This window comes from Phoca vitulina, unplaced genomic scaffold, assembly GCF_004348235.1.
Source record: "Phoca vitulina isolate PV1807 unplaced genomic scaffold, GSC_HSeal_1.0 scaffold11, whole genome shotgun sequence".
Taxonomy (NCBI): Eukaryota; Metazoa; Chordata; class Mammalia; order Carnivora; family Phocidae; genus Phoca; species Phoca vitulina.
This window is the reverse complement of record NW_022589714.1, coordinates 31,965,989-31,983,835: the sequence shown is the minus strand read 5'-3', so window position 1 is coordinate 31,983,835 and position 17,847 is coordinate 31,965,989. Positions and strand designations below refer to the sequence as shown.

At 40.6% G+C, this 17,847-nt stretch overlaps 1 protein-coding gene across 1 annotated transcript in view; it reads right to left on the bottom strand.

Moving 5' to 3' along the window:
- The window catches only part of PKHD1 (PKHD1 ciliary IPT domain containing fibrocystin/polyductin), a 440,651-nt gene that overhangs the window by 246,088 nt on the left and 176,716 nt on the right, over nt 1–17,847 (bottom strand). Inside the window, exons 37-42 of the mRNA XM_032410150.1 lie at nt 17,362–17,572; nt 16,819–16,976; nt 14,342–14,533; nt 11,350–11,475; nt 9,176–9,232; nt 8,701–8,831 (exon numbers count right to left, since the gene is read on the bottom strand). Coding sequence (XP_032266041.1) covers nt 8,701–8,831; nt 9,176–9,232; nt 11,350–11,475; nt 14,342–14,533; nt 16,819–16,976; nt 17,362–17,572 — 875 coding nt within the window. The remainder of the gene's footprint in view (nt 1–8,700; nt 8,832–9,175; nt 9,233–11,349; nt 11,476–14,341; nt 14,534–16,818; nt 16,977–17,361; nt 17,573–17,847) is intronic.

The following is a 17,847-nucleotide window of genomic DNA, read 5'->3' as shown; positions in this document are numbered from 1 at the left end:
GAGGCCAAGATGTCCATGTCTACCTAGAGAATAGAAGTCAAGAAACAGGCTGCTCACCCAGCCTCAGGCCCAAGCTTTGTGCTCCAGGGACAAAGGGAACTCCGGAGGCTTCCACATAGTTCATCCCTGATCAGTTAGGGGGTTGACATGGCCTGGCTCATGTGACAATAAGAAAACTGCCATGTCCCCTCTGTGAGCAGCTCATCTCCTGGGAGCACATGCTATGGGACTAGGACAGCTCATCCTGAACATTAGCATCAACTCACAGAAGAAGACAATTGAAAGCAGAAGGGACTACGATGCTGTGCAACCCAACAAGGCATTAAATGTCTTTTTATAAAACAGTACTTCAGTGCCATAGTTGCCTCTCTACAGGGCTTGGTGGGACTGTGCTGGGATTGTCTTGCTAGAACAGTTTCTTAAACTTTAGTGTGCATGCAGGATAGAGCTGTAAGATTTAGCAAACAAAAACACAGAAGCCAAGTCAGATTTAAATTTCAGATTTGAAAAAAAAAAAACTTTTGTCCAGTATAAGCATATCTCAAATATTGTATAGGATATACTTATACTAAAAATTTATTAGCTACATCTGAAATTTAAATTTAGCCAAATAAATAAATAAATTAAATAAATAAATAAATAAATAAATAAATAAATAAATAAATAAATTTAGCCATATATGTTGTATTTTGTCTGGAAACTCCAACCTGAGGTATATAAAATACAGATTTCTAGGCCCCTACCACTAGATATTCTGACTAAGCAGGTGCTAAAGGTGATGGTGAAGGATTGAAAGACAGTATTCTGCACTCTTGAGCACCACAGGTGACACTAGGTGATCTTTTGACCCCATTTTGAGAACTACTTCTCTGGAGGTGACTGAGACACTAACAGTGTACTGTCTAGTTACTGAGGGCTCCAAGAGAGGTTCAAAAAGGAGAGAGACACTGAAAAGAATTTACTTCCTGGCGATTTTGCCATGAGCTGCTTGGGAGCCCCCTGCACATGGAAGCCACCATAGAAAACTGGAAGAGGGTAAAGACCTAGAAAAGCAGGGTGGGAATCTATTCCCAGATCCCCAGAGAAAATGTTGTCCAACTCAGTTCAAATTACATTTATGTCAAATTTTTCTTTTCCTTAGAAATATTTATCTTGTTCTTGACTTAGAACCAAGTGTGATAATAATACTCAGAGTAAAGATTTCTAGAGAAGCTGCTATTGTCCAGTTACCAGATTTTAGTCTCATTTACTTTCACAACAATTCTGAGTTATATATTATTATCACAATTTCACAGACAAAGAAACTGAATCTTGGAGATGTTGAGTAACTTCCTCAAAGTCACAGAGCTAATAACTCAGAGCCAATTCCATTCGTGTCCAAACCTAGAAGTGTCAGAGATTGTAGGCTAAAGTAAAGAAATGAAGGCAAGACCCAGAACCAGGATGCCAAACAATAGGGCACAAGTGAAGAAATGTAAATAGTAGGGTGCAATACAAAGTCATGTCACCAGGCCAAGGGCGAAGTGGAGAGTTTGTCATGGCCTTCCCAACAGTGGATAAAATATATTGAGCAACATTCTTTGCAGAAGGCTATGTATCATGGACATTCAATCAAGAGAAATCCCAGAGAGAAATTAACTGTCCTAGTAAACCGGCTCTTTGAGGTACGCATTTGTAGTCACCAGAAAAAAAGTAAGTGAACCCTTCAGACACCAGGTAACGTGGTGTACAAGACTGGAGTAGTGTTTGATATTGCTACATGAATATAGGTTTCCTCAAAATTGGAGATCATTTTTCAGGTCAGATTTAACTAAAGAGCTGTTGTGTTCACACCCAAATTCCTTTCCATTCCCACCAAAGGGAAAAATGGCATGTTCAGTTCAGAGGGCACAGAGAGACACATGGGTGAGGAATTGAGCCAATTCCCACTAGTCGGCAGGAAAAGACATGTAATTTTGAAGAGTATGTTTAAGGAGGTCTGAAACCCCAGCATCAAGGGATCGAGCATTATCAAGGCATAGACACGAAGTTAACGAGGACTGGCTACTGACAGGCTTTTTGAACAACAGAAGAAAAGATTGAGACTGCCTGCAATGTCTATTGAATGCTAATACAGAGTGAGGAATATGGATGTTAGGACAGGACACCAAAAAGGGTTAGAACTGAAGGAGAAAGTTCTGGCTACTCAGGGCAAAGCTCTCTCATATACTTTCACATGGCTCAAGGAGTTTTACTCCAGAGTGAGGGAGGACTGATGGTAGAGACTCCAAACACACTCTTTTACTTATAGCTGTTCTCTATTTATCCTTAGGTTGAGTAAAATCATTTCAGCCCATAGCTTCAGTCATTCTAGACTAATACTTTCTTGACTTTAATTCCTAAATGAAAGGATTTTAAGTACTATTAAAGGTAGGTCTCTGAACCTGAGTAGACCACCGGCCGTCATTAGATAGCAGTGCTCCCCACAGAAGGGGATTTTAAAGAGACTTGTCCTGGGGCGCCTGGGTAGGTCAGTCAGTTAAGCATCTGCCTTCAGCTCAGATCATGATCCCAGGGTCCTGGGATCGAGTCCCACACGGGGCTCCCCACTTGCCGCTCCCCCCTGCTTGTGCTCTCTCCCTCTTTCTCTCTCTCTGTCAAATAAATAAATAAAATCTTTAAAAAAATAGACTTGTCCTCTCTGGGTGTGCTACATGTTCCACTAGGAACACATATGTACGTGCACGTGCGTGCGCGCGCGCGCACACACACACACACACACACAAGCAAGCAAAGTCAGTATGGAGGAAAAACGGAAACAGGTTGTTTTAAAACCAGCAATATGCAACTTCTGCCTCATGTGAGAAGAGAATCGAATGCCCCAGTGCCCTGGTCCCTGGAGGTCTCCTGCCTCTGGGGAAGCGTCAGGAAGGGCCAGAGTTAACCGAGACTGGAAGCCTGGCCAGCAGGTAGCAGCAAGGACCTGATCGGGGAACCAGCACATGCTGACACAATCAACGTGCTGTTTCCTTAACTTTTAGCTTATTATCCACTGTGTGCCAGAAGGATCTCTCATCCTGGGTATTTGTAATTAGCCCACCATTCCTCATTTTTTAATCCATTCCAGAACATTTTCTTTTTTTCCTTTTCTCCTCACTTCATTATTTTGGATTCCAAGCATTTCTCCAATTTCCTGAGGCCATTTAAAATTCTAATCACATGTCTCACCTACCACACGGAACTCGGCACAAGTGACTTTTGGACATCATGTAATATGAATTGAATTTACTATTAAAGATGCTTACAGGACTTCAGGAAACCTGGGCTATCACTAAGACTCCAATCATCTTGAGGTGGCATGGTCTAGAGCTGGAGCTGTCAATCAGAGATGATTTTTTTTTTCCGGAGAGCATCTGGAAAGCTCTAGAGAAATTCCTAGTTATCACAGCTGAAGGGGAGGGATGCTCCTGACCTTAAGTTGGTAGAGATCAGGAATGCTGCTCTACACAAGATAGCTTCTCACAGCAAAGAATTAGCACCTAAAATACTAATACTGTCATGATTGAGAACCTCTGATCTAGACTGATGTTATGTGTTGTTGAAAGAAGCCAAGCCTGCTTTCCAGCAGCCCATCTCCAAATTTTGACAGAAAGACCACCTAAATATAAAAACATGGTTAATCACAGTAAGAATACTTTGACAGTCTTCACTAGGAAGGTATTTATATCATTTAAAACATTTAAATCTGATATCAGGCATTCCCCAAAAGAACACTTACTAGCATCAAATCAGTTATCTCAATTTTTTCCTCATACTAGAAAACAGGAAATGCACTCATGATTCTCAGCTTTAGGAAGAATCACTGTCGCTAGGTTGGCAAATACAAGTGCCCAATATGTCTCTTCAGCCCTCATAGAAACACAAGGGAGTAACATGGCTATTGATTTTGTTATGATTAAACAACTGGAAGCTTGCGCGGGGAAGTCCATGTGAAGTTCCACCTTCCACATAGCCTCCATGGAGTAGCTATGTCTCTAGCACGCATCTGAGCCATGGGAAAAGCCAGGAGTATAAAAGCACTGAGAGTTAGGGAATGGGGGTTTCTTAAACCCCTACCTTTTCTGCAAGTATATAAACAATGAGAAAGGTACATCTCACTGGGATATATACCTCTATATCATTACCAATGAAATGCTCCATCATTACCAAGACTCTACCAGGAGGGAAAAGATTGAAATATTTCAAGAATATACTCCACGAACTACATCCGTATTCATCACCTTGGCCAGACAGGTGCTCAGAGAGTACATATTCTTAGCAAATGAATAGATTTGTAGAATCATCTGCCCTAGTGTTATTAGCATTTATGGAACATCTGGGTGAACATATATAAATATAAATGCTTTCCAAGTGCATTTATAGCTGGGCAGGATATTGTAACTTTGGTCTTCTGTTGCTGGTAAGGTTCACTTTTCTTAGAAAAGAAGCACTTGAACAGTCAGATCACATTACTTCCCAGCCCTTTTTACTCTCCATTCCAATTGGGTATGCTACAAATGATTCATGAGGAAAAACCACATATTTATGCAGGCAGCCGGCGGCTTGTGGGGAAGGGTTTAAGGCAAGCAGGGAATTTTGTGTGGAAATCAATTCTTTGCGGAAGTCAATGTATTATGGACATTCAAGCAAGAGAAATTCCAGAGAGAAATTAACTGCCCAAGTAAGCCAGCTCCTTGAGGTGTGCATCTATAATCACTAGGGAAAAAAAAGTGAGTTAACCCTTCAGGCAGCTCTTAAATATACATTAGCTATTGAGTGGGGAGAGCTAGAGAACTGAAATTGGCCTTTAAACACAGAATTCCTTACAAAATTGATTCACAAACCAGAACAAATTCCCCTCAAATTAAATGGATGTTTCCAAAGGGCTTGTCTCCAGGGTTTTTCCACGGACTATCCTAAACAGGAGTCTGGTCATGGGAAATTTCCAGTGCCTACATAAACATGGGATACTCTAGAGCTCTGGAAGTGAAGAGTCCCTTGCTGTTTGAGGGCAAAGACTTTCCAGCCTGAGGTTGACATAGGTTATGTCTACTGAAAAGATGGAGCCATGGAGCCTCTCGACAGATAGCACGAAATCTCCATAAACAGAGTCACAGACTCAGATGCTGGAGAGTCGAGGGAAGACAGCCTGGAAATGGAATGCTCTAAACGCCGCAGGTGAGGCCCAGAAGAACCACCACCAATCTGTTTTTCAACAGCACGGCAAAGGCCTACCTAAGGAGTATTCGGAGGAACACCATGAGTTCCTCAGACACTCAAACAGGAAGAGCATTCTTGAATATCCTATCCCTAGCAAGAAGACACAAAGCACAGGTTTTGCCTCTCAGAGAAACCGTCCCTGGCTTGGCTCAGCTGCAGCCTGGGCCGGGAGGCAGACAGACCACTTATGCTTATGAAAGCTACAAAGGAATATCACACTTGAAATCCCCTTCTACTGTGCAGGGTTGAAGATGAGTGAATTGTCGAGGCGGCTGACGAGAAGCCAGGGTGAATTCCACGCGGTGGCAGAGCATTTGGTCCTAGGCTCTGGGCCAGGACAGCTGGGAATACCATGTCACCATAAATCACTGCAGACACTTAGGGATCAACTCCTTCTTCCCCGCCTGCCTGCCAAGCTAGAGACTGCATACTAGCGGAAGCGTTTAGGCTCTCAGAAGCGGCTGCCCAGCCACTAGGATTAACTCACCTTCTTCAGGTCCAAATAAGGGCTTTAGTTCAGTTCATAGTTTTGTCCCAATGTCAACATCCTGGTTTTGATACTGCTATGGTGATGGTTGATATGGTGACAGTTATGGTTACAGTATCACTGAGGGATATGGCAATGGTTATGGTGATGGTATCACTGGGAGGCACTGAGGGAAGGGCCTATAGGGACTCTTGGTTATGCTTTTGCAACTTCTTCTAAGTCTAAAATTATTTCAAAATTAAAAACTTAAGAAAACAAAAATGAAAAATCCCAATAAACCACACAAATAGAGTGACTTTTAAAAAATATTTTGCCAGACTGCAAGAAAACTTCAGAACAAGGCAGGAGCAAAGGATACAAAAACTGAGCACACCCAAGACTTGACTGCCTTCCATTTAGGTGTAGTCTGACTCTGAACCACTCACATAGCAGGACATAGAAGCCAGCCCCCAAACAGTTCCTCGGAATACAGGAACGTCTCTCTCCTGAATACCAGAAATACCCTGGAAGAGGGCAGGTTTTTCTACCACATCCCCTCCTGTTCCACAAATCACACACACGTATCATTGTTATCATAGCTTCCTTGTCATCCTTTTGGAACTAAGGCATATTTCTAAAATATATTTTTCAAAGTACTCTGTGTATTGCCCACATAGGATACATTTAATAAACTTGAACTTAGTGTTTGCTCAATAACTGAAATGACCTTCATTGTCCCTCAGGGTCAAGAGAAGTTCATAAATTTTAGGTTTTGTCATATACACCAGTTATCACCTATGTCTTTAGTAGTGATACATTCTAAACAAAAGGATACAAAAGAGACAGCATAGTAGAACAACAGTGACATGCAGCTAAAAAAAACTAGAGTGCATTGTGCAATATCTAACCCTGAGAGTTAAGTCCCATGGGATTTAATTGCTGCCTCAGATAAACATCTTATTTTTCAGTCATCAAAATGATTGTAGGATCTTGGAATCTATTTTTTACTTTTCTCTTTCCTTCCTCCATTCTTTGATTATGGAATCATACTTTCATTCATTCATTCATTATATTCAATTAATTCTTACTGAGCAACTACTATGTTTCAGATACTGTGCTAGAGTCTAAAAGCCTAATAAGCTAATGAAAAGACAACTACAGAATTTTAAGATCATTGAAGATGAAAATGTCAGGAATACACCTAATGAATATGTTTAATGAATCGGTACTACCAGCTTAAACTAAAGCCTCATTCTCAAAACATATACGTTATATTTTTTTTCACTTTTGTAAAGTGGATATAAGAGGAAAAAGTAAATGAAATTGAAATAGAAAGCATCTAATGGGAAACAAACAGCTTGCTTTAGACTCAGTTTTGTCCTTGCTGACTTGGTACTATTCACAGGTCAGTCTGCAAAAGCTCGGGTGACCTGTCAGCTTTTTAGATGGCCCCCTGGTCCTCTGCACCCCTAGTCAACTCAATTACGCCAGTAGACAAGAGGCCAGGACCTGTGGTCACACTACAGTGGGCTACCCAGTGAAGCAAAGTCAGATGGACAGTACCCCTGGCATTCAATGCAGGATTTAGATACATTCCAGCCTCAGGCAGGAAGATGAACTGGACAAGGCTGAGGACTTACTTTCCTCTGGATATTTCAATGTAGTCAAGTTACGCTGTCTGAGAAAGCATACAAAAACAGAGTTCTTTAGTCCCCAGAGCTGTGGGCATAACTGTGGAACAAGCCCCATCGTCACCAACACATTAAATGCCGCTCTTGTTGTTCTGGGTCTGGAGTTTGGTTTCCTTCAGTCTAAAGCAGTTCAGCTTCCTTTCCTCACTGGCATATTAGCTGCCCCTATTAGGCACCTAAAATGGTGTGTAAGTGCTGTGCTTGGAATAACCGTAATTAAGAGTCTGGAAGAAGGTTGAGGAGATAACCATGACTTTTATTAGGGGTTACTCAGCTGAAGGTAATTAAAAACAGATGATCAGAGAGAGAGAGACGTTCATTCTCTCAGTTCCTCAGAAATCTGGCATAATTGCCATGATACAAGAAATGTTCAGACTAGTGTCCCGGAAGACTGAGGCCCTTAACCCTTCGGTAGATGATCCATAGGATAGACTCATTAAAAGCAGAAACTAAATGGCCTTCCCACTATTCTGATGTAACTCTTCAATCACAGATCTATGGTTAAACTGTACTCTAAAAAATTAACTTCTTAAGGTGTTCAGAGAGAAATTTACCAAGGAAAAGTAATGTTAAGTTGTACTAAATAATGTGATGAAAAAGGCCATCAGAATGTGCTTTATTTGTCCTGGAATCTGACATGATCTCATATACGTCATGACTTTGCTGACCCCTAGTTCTTTTTTTTCTTTTTAAGATTTTATTTATCTATTTCAGAGAGAGAGAGAGAGAGCATGCACAAGCATGAGAAGGGGGAGAGGGAGAGGGAGAAGCAGGCTCCCCACTGAGCAGGGAGCCCAACGTGGGGCTCGGTCCCAGGACCCTGCGATCATGACCTGAGCCAAAGGCAGATGCGTAACCAACTGAGCCACCCAGGTGCCCTGACCCCTAGTTCTGAATACTCTTAAAGGGCAACAATATGACCATATTTATAGAGTAAGATAATGAAGACTTAATAAGTAATTATTATTGGAATTGAGACAGAAATCAGCAACCACAGCAGACAGCTCAGGAAGATATTATAGTTTGCGTTAATCTCAAGGACCAGAAAATAATCAATATCTACTTTGTTTTGCTACAGGTAGCTAGATATTGCTTCAGAGAGTATCCATAGGAATTTCTGAGAGAATGATTACGTTTATTCTAAAGCACTTGTTTAGCATAAAATCATAAAGTTGTTTTTCAATACCAGTGTGCCACAAGTAAACATTTTATACCATCCCACAGCTGCTGTCCCTCCAAATAACTTTTGGAGTGAATCTGATGGCCTCTCAGCTCTGACCTTCTTAGTGGAGCTACACGTCTTACCTCTACAACGTTGGTGGGATTGCGGATATAGATACCAGATGGTGTCAACACTTCAGGACTGGAGAGTGCCTCGGTGCCAGAAACACTGATGATCACATTGTTTCTTATTATATTTCCCTGTTCTGACCAGTCTAATTTAAGAAAAGATAAATCAAACCCAGAGGAGCCACAAACATAATTAAAATTTACATACCTCGACAGTCTTGCTTCTACTAGTACACATCACAGCCTACGTCATGCATACATAAATATATATTATTTAGAAAACATTTAGTATGTTCCACAAATTTAAGATACCTAACATTTTGCCATCAGATCTGTCCGTAAAACACATGACAACTTAAGGGGAGTGTAACTCAATTTAAAACCAATTTCATGGAACACTACATCAAAAACTAATGATGTACTGTATGGTGATTAATCTAACATAATATAAATAAATAAATAAATAAATAAAACCAATTTACATACTTACCCATTTTTTTTTCAGGAGTTGCTTCCCAAGAGATGTATTTTATGTCCATGTCTGTACCTGAGAACAAAGGTCGTTACTTCATGCATTTCATGCCACCCAGGAAGATGAGAGATACGGCAACACTATTTCTTCTTCTGGGTGTGGCTTATTTTAAATTTGTTTGTGTGTTTTTAATTTATCGACCAGACAAAGAGATATAGATTATATGGGCTTTTTAGTTCTAGAGTATCCTAGTGAATCAGAAGTTCATTTTAAACAGAATAAAGAACAAAGAAACAGAGGTACTCTTTTACTTCTTAGGAAGAGTCTAAGTGACTGTCTCTATAGTCAAATGCCACATATGCATGTGTCTGCTCCAGCCCCTTCCCTAGCTGTTCAAACTGGCCACCAACTATCCGCAGTGGTCTGGAATAGAAGAGAATAAAAGAGCATGGGCCCTGCTACAGAGACCGATTAGCCATGTATGGGGCATCAGTAAAGAAGAGCCCCACAGACCCTTCTCCTTATTAGGTATTTCGGTATATGAGCTTCCCATGTCCTTTCATGAACTGGGTTTACAAACCCATTTTGCATGAAATTAAGTACTTTATAATGCACTAATAAACAAATATTCTAATTTCATCACCTGCAGTATAATAGATGTCAAGAGCTTCCAATTCAAAATAAGCACTAAAGGCTAAATTCCTCCTTCAGGTTTGTTTCCTTGCCTAGTTAATGTCTATTCCGTATAACTGTTTTCGGCTAAATTAATATTGTTAGGGTACCTTCCTGAATTTCTGCTCCGGGTTTTGGCAAACTTTTCCCTTACACAGACAAAAGTAAGAATAAACAAAGTCAATCTCCACCTGTTAGTTTAACTGACCTGTAACTGTTCTTTTCCAAACAAAAGATTTTCCTGCACCTGATTGCCACGATTGTCCTTAGTTTTTTGTCTTCTAGAGCTGGAGTTTGTTTTAAAGCAAGTTTATATGATCCATATTTTCTCATTAAACAGTTTCCCTCTCAGGATTAGGACCTTTATAGCTTTTTTCTCAACAGATCGTTCTTAAATGAAACACATACATGTTCCCACTGATGGTATCACAGAATTAATTTAAATATGAAACACTATTTAACAAATATAGTCTGACTTTCATTGAAAACCTCTGATTTGCTTTTGTATTGCAATATATTCAAAGACCTTTTGTTCATTAATTCATTCATTTCTTTCAAATATACCTACAAAGGACTAGTTAATGTGCTAAATGCTAAGGAAACAATGTTCACATTAAATCTGGTGGTACAAACAGACATTAATCCGATGATCAGAAACATGATATGTAATTTTAAATCAATAAATGATGACTGGTGCCCAAGGAGCTTAAACAGAGGGACTTGATTTGGGGGTGTGGGGGAGAGAACTTTTCAGGAGGAGAGCGAGCAGTATGAGTAGAGGGAAAGAGTTTGTGCAAAAGCCTTGAGGGGAAAAAAAATGTGGCCTTTTGAAAGAATTAAAACAGTCCAGTGTAGCTAGAGTACAAAGGAATAGAGAAAGAGCAAGACAAGTTCACAAACGTTAATAGAGACAAAATCACTGAGGGAGACTTCTAAGCCAGGTTAAGGATTTAGGATTGTATTCTAATAGCAATAAGAAATTCTTAAAGTGTTTTAAGGATGGGAGTGATATGATGCAATCTGTGTTTTTTAGGGATAATTCTGGGTTCTGCAAGGGGAATGAACTTTAGGAGAAAAAAGTGGATACAAGTGACCAAGCAGAAGATTCTGAAACATGAGCTTCTTTAGCAAGCCACAGGAGAAACTAAGAACAGAATTCAGAATTTTTAACTTCCTGTCCAACATCAAGGCTTAACACTTCATGAGACTGTACAGAGATTTATTTACGTGACTTTAAATTATGGTGAAAATTGCTGACAGTAAATTTGAAAACCTCCCATTTCATGTTTATTAACCTGAATTGAAATGTCACCTTCAAAAGATCAGTTTCCTCTTGATACAGTTGAGGAAGCTAATTAGTGTTGGGTAAATTTAAATTCAGAATTTTAAACTATGGCCTATTTCCAATGATCAGAGGCTAAAGTTTTTACAGATTGGGAATTCAAATTTTGGGAAAATTCCTCTTGAAAAACTATTTGTCCTACTCAAGAATGCCAAAATTAAACAAATTCATCACTTACCTACCAGCAGTGCATGGCCTAAAATATCATAGAATACATTACTGTCCACCTTCAGGCCCAAGGTCCTTGACATGCTAAGGCCTCTACTGAAGGAGCTCCACACTGTGCAACCCTGTACATAGGAATCTGAAGAGGAAAGAGTAAGTCAAACATTTGAAGTGAATCTTGAAGGTTCCTTAGAGTCTGTTGATCATTTCCAAAGCAAACTGTAATATAACTGAGAACACTCCCCCTACAATAATGAAACTCAGGAAATGAGGAGTTGGAAAGAAAAATCAAATCAAGAAAATGGGCAACCCAGGCCAAGGCACCTCAAAGATACCAAGGATAAGCAAGGTGGAATCCAAGAGTCAGGTGCTAGAAAGAAAACCATCTGAGAAAGAGACAGTATGGCCAAACTACCAAAGAATTCTTGGCTGTCAGGATTTCCAACTGGCCACCATCTTTGCTATCCTCATCACAATATGGCAGACAGTGGCTAAAGAGAAGTCAAGGACAATGTGAAGAGTACTCTTGAAGGACCAAACCATGAACTTTGAAAATCACATCTTCCATGTGGAGACACAGTCATTATTTCCTCAGGCTGTGACATATTTCTTTTAACTTGCCAGGCAATTATATCCTTGGCCCAAGACAGCCAGAGATTCTTATTCAAAATGTAAGTAAAGCCAGAGGTTGACCTGAGGATCATGACTTTCACATTTGAACGTGGTAGGTTGATGAAAGTGAAAGGCAAGTACCTCTACTATGCTAAAAGAAATTGACATTTAGGAAAATCATTACCCTGGCTCCATGGGCATATTTTATACCCCCCCCATGAAGTTATATCAACTGGATCAGTCAATAAATAAATATTTACTGAGTATCAACTATATATTTCAGGACTTGGACAAACAAAACTAAGTAAATTCTGCCCTTGTGTATCTTCATTCTGGTGTAGGAAACTTACATTAAAATAATAATGGATAATTAAATGATAAATCCTGATAAAGGAGTTTTATATTATTTCCAGGTAGTGAGAGATATTATATAAATATCAAATGTTTGAAGTACGGAAAAAATTACTTCGGTTTATGGAATAATTTGACTTTTAAATTGGAGCTATCCAGAAAATTCTCAACGACAATGTCACTATAGACACTGAGCCTCCACATTCTCCTAGATCTCAGCTCCTCTGCTACCAGATACCCTCACATTACTCACCAATAAGTTAACCCATCCATACCCACCTCTGTAGGAAACACTGCCTGCTGCAGACTTTTCCTGACTCCAGATCTCTACATACACTCATTCAGTATAGGCTTGCGCATCTGAACAATCAATAAGCACTAATGTGTTTTTGGAGCTGTTATGGGCGGAATTCAGGGATTTACCTGTAAAAGTAGCAGAGATGCCAGCACGTTCTAACTCTAGTGTCCAGGCGCAACTGGCCACACAGGGTACAAGAGCCTTCAGGGCATGACACAATAAAAGACTCTTTGGCAAGCATGCCAGAAGCTTCTAACCCCTCCCAGGAAAGACAATTGCATTTTAACAGAGACCTACAGGGGATAATGTATGAATTCAGTGCTTTTCAAACTTTTTAAAGCACTGAATCCTTTCCACCTAAAACTAAATTTAAAAAAAAATAGATAAAAGTGTAGCTATTCTGAAGCAGGTTGGCGGAGGCAGATAGACTTTTGAGCAAGGAAGGATTCTGATTACATTTAATCAATATAACTCATATGTGACTTCTACCCTGACTGATACTGGAGCTTGTCCCACATCAAACTTTATGCGGCACTATAAGCACCAGGAGACCAAAGAGCCAGGGAGGAGGGTACAAAGGTACCGATCATCCCAATGTGCTAGGGAAGGAGCCATGTTAGGAAACATCTCCCTAAATGAATGTCAAAAATAAATGATGTGGAGATCTGGAAAATTAGGATAGACATCCTTGGTGTGCGGATTATTGGAGGTGAGAAAAAAAAATGCTGCAGGTGCCAGGATTCTGTCCTCAAGGATCTCAAGGATTACTTTGTCATTGTCTGCTGAAATTCCACCGTCTCTCTAGACCCGCTTGAACCACCAAGTATGTCCTGATACTTCCTGTCAGACAGCACCCCCAGAGCACCAGCCCTTTTCAGGAAGGCAAAGCTTGAATGTGTGGGTGTTGGAGAAGCTGGGGGTGGGGAGGGTGATTCAGAAAAGGAGCTGCTGTCCTCATTACTTAGCATCTCTGGTTCTCTGCATGTCCGCATCCGGTATTGGGTTTTTGCCCTGGATGTTCCTATGTCTCTCCAACTTCGGTTTTAGAACCTTTATTTACATCTGGTCATATTCTTCTTTTCTGGTTCTGATCTTCTTTTTCACCTAGTTGTTCTCACCTGCATTTGATTTTTCCTGCTCCCTTCCTATATCTTTAGCTCTGGCCAAGATCTGCACACTCTGCCTGCTCAATGTGCCCAGGAGAAGTACCTGGTTCTCAGCCCATTCTCCCCTATTTTCCCAGGTAGAAGACTCCTCTGAGTTAGGACAACTTCATATGGAAATGCTTTCTGCTGTGCTGGGCTCTCATAGCACGGATTATTTATACTATTCAATATCCATTTACCTGCAGTCACAAAGGTAGTAAATGACAGAAGCAGGATTCAAAACACAGATTTGTGTGGCTCACTCCATGTCTGTTGTACCTATAGTGATGTTTCCCACAGTGTATTCCTTAGACTACTTGTTCCAGAATCACAAGGCTTGCTTTTAAAAATTCAGATTGCTAGGCCTACCTTAGACCAGAATTTGTCAGGGCAGAGTCTATAACCCTAAATTTTAGTGAGTGCCCCAAATAATTTTTGTTAGGCATACTAAAATTGGAGAACCACAGATCTAGAGTATAAATTATCTACCTTTGAACCCCCCATGTCCCCATCTGATACCTATCATGACCCTTGCATGTACAGCCTTGAACATGGAAGAAGAGAGAAAAATGAGAAGTCATAGGCCTGGGCCTGCTTACCTCTCATAGCTCCCACCAGAGTCAGGGAGCTCAGATGCTTACGGAAGGCTTGCCCCAACACCCGAAACTGCACTCCCTTCAACTGGACCTGGCTGGGCTCCTCTGGGAAAGACTGAACAATGACTCTGGCCCCCAGATCCCTGGATCCCAACATCTTCTCACTCTTGGAATATAAACAGTCCTGCAAATCCCCTGAAACACAGAATGAAGCCGGGGGGTCCTGAAGCAGGTGCAACGTGCTTCTAGACAAATCATCTGGTATGAAATTTACTGTCAGCACAAGGGACAAACCATTATTGTTTGTTTCATTTAATAATCTTATTTCCCTTTTACTTTGATTCTCCTCTTTGGATTATTAATTAAAACATCTGATAACTAGGACATGATGTTGCCTTCACTCTATTATTTCCAGAAGCCCCCAAATCAATCACCTTAATTACTGTCACAAAGAGGCTGACTATAACCCACAAAACCAACCTAAATAGATGCTTATTTCAATCCAAAAGATCCCCTGGAGGGAGTGTGCAATAAAATGACCTTCTCGTGGTTGATAATTGTAGGGAAGAAATGTGAGCGCTGAATGTAATCACAGCTCTTTTTAGTCTTAAGCTGTCCAGTGGAGTTTCCCCCCTTTATTTTGCTGCTTTGTAGTTTGGGGACATAGCAATAAGGCCACTGCAGAAATGGCAAAGGGCTCCAGAGAAGCAGCTGAGCAGCATCCTCCCCACCCCCACCCCCAACGCCTCCTTCCCAGCCAGTTCCCTAGTGAGGACAACAAACTGCACAATTCTAATACACTCAGCTACCATTGCGTCAAAGTGTTGTGACCTCAGGATCCAGGACACTTTCTGTGGACACATGGCATTTGGTGGTGTGACCTAACCTCAGAATGGATAGGAACTCATCTTCTGAATTAGTTCTTTATTATCCATGTTAATAAATCAAAATGCCACAAATACAAAATGATGTATCATTCCACAGTGAATAAGTCACAGTAAATTTGCTAACACCCAGGAATAAATATATAAGCGGTAAATAAAGAGGTGTTTCATATTTGTATGCTTTATCACAATTTTGATTATTTCTGCCAGTGATCCATAATATTTTGAGTGGCCAGGCCTCTATTATTTATTTGGCTACCTCATTTCCACACTTCAGCCCCATACAAAGAAAGGGCGAGCGATATGTTATTTTTTTTAAGGAATGTCTATTTTGATTTATTTTGAGAATTTTGTAATAACATTTAAGAGTTGTGATGAAATCAGGGATTTTTCCATTAGGAGCCAACAGATTTGCAATGGGCCAGACCTAGAAGCATGGGCTCCCTAGCAGCACAATCAAATGCAGCATTTTAGACAATATGATCTGAGAATACCTGTATGAGAACTACCGAGATAGTTTGAATACAGTGCAGTTCCCATTTCAGCAAAATTGTTAAATTTGGCAATCATTGGATTCTAACCCACAGTATCCAAACCTTTTTCAGAATGACATGTTTGTGAGCTAAGTGACTGGGTGGTGGAGGGTAGAATCAAGGTCTCTCTCACCCAACCACATCCCAACATGACACCCACATGCATCTATATGTAGACATGACTCAAACCTTTAACTCCATCCATGACATTTCTGCCAGGCTCCAGACACTCCCAGGCACCTCTACGCAGGTCCTGGCTTGGCATCTATGCCGACATGTACAAAATTAAAATCATGATCTGTAGCCTCCCACTCCAAAAGCTGTTCTTCTTGCCATCTCACTAAATAGCCTCATCATCCATCCAGAGCCCATGCCTGGGAGTCATCCTTGACACCCACACCATCCTAAACCAAAGTTGACAAATGATATCTTCACAACATGTGAAAGCCTCATAATCTACAGCCTGGGAAACTAAAACATAACCTACTAAACTAACCATCCCTGAAATAGATGTTTAATAGGCACATCAGTGTGATTCAGTGCCTGTTATTCTTCTAGAAGATAAATTGACTTTTTCAACCACTTACTTAAAGTATGTGGTAGTTCACTCAGAAAACAAACTCTAAAAGTAGGGGTGAGGCGGGGGGGCACAAGAGCCCCATCAGTCTAATCAGTAAGAATGTTCTGCCTGGGTCTATGACTCTGGCATTAAATTGTTTTCCTGAGAATTTTAGAAGGGGCCTGGAATCAGAGTTAAGACTCCCTTATAAATTTCCTTGGAAATTTAATCTGACTCTCTGGATTTAATTATTTAACAGGATTTTTTTTTTCCCCAGAGAAATAATTTCACAAGTGGAAACTTGTTTACCTCGTTTACAAGGTCGTGGAAGGCAAGAGACGAAATGACAATTTATCAAGAGCATTCTGAAAACTAAAGAATATTACAGACATGCAAAGGTTAAGGGTTTATTCCATTTTGAAGGAAGTCGACATTACTACATATTGTTTGACAGGAAGAACATTCTTTTTCACTCATTGTCTTCCCAGCAAAATACTTCTCTACCTTCTGAAGCACAGGCCTCCTGGCATGAAGCAAGGTGCTTCATCCTCTCGGCAGTGAGATTTCCTTGTATGGTGACACTCCTGCTAAGCAGCACTACCATGACTTTTAAAACATGGCGTCCTCCAGCCACCCAATTGTCTGTGAAGTTGTGAGAATATCTGAAGAAAAAACACATGGAAAACACTCATCTGAAGATATTACTCCAAATCTGACTAAAATAGTAAGCCACTAGATTAGCATAATTCTCCTTTGGGAGTCTGTTTCTTTACAAACTCAGGTACAGAAGAGTTGAACTATGGGCACAAGTGTGTGAGAATTAGGTGCACTGCACCATAAGACGGAAGTTCTAGAGTCTTACAGGAAAAACTTATTCAAGAAGTCTGAATCTTTCAAACATTTTGTGCTTTGTAATTTTCTCATCAACACATCTAGCACTACTTAATGTCAAAAGACATCATGGAAGGACAAGCAAGTGTCTAGACGCCAACACAGTTAAGACCTCATCTGCTTCCGTCGAAACAGAGCCAAGCTGACATTCAGTACCTCAAGGGTGACCTCAGATGGAGGTCTGTATTGTGCACAGCTTCCACAGTGACAAGCTCTTCCATGGGTTTGGCACCTTCAACACCTATTCCGCCAATGATGACAACTTCATCCCCGGGGCGCCAGTCCACGGCATCCTCCAGAGCCAATACCGTGTCCCGGGCTGAGGTAGCTGCTCGAAGATGGGTGACAGTTACTTCTGGGAGCAAACCTAAAGCCGAGTGAGGAAAGCTTGCCTTTAGAGATTTTAATAGTTAACATGAGTTTGATGTTATTCAGCCAAAGAATCCTGTGAAGGAAGAGTCTGGGAAAGCAAGCTTCAGGCTTGATGAGCACCAGTGCTTTTACTTTTTTTTTTTTTTTTTTTTTGGATATTACTTTTCTCATCTGTGACATGTTGCAATAAAAAATAATGCAGGATTGAACATGGCAGGGGGTGAAAAATACAGGAATTGGAGGCAGACTCAACTGACAATCGAATCAGTT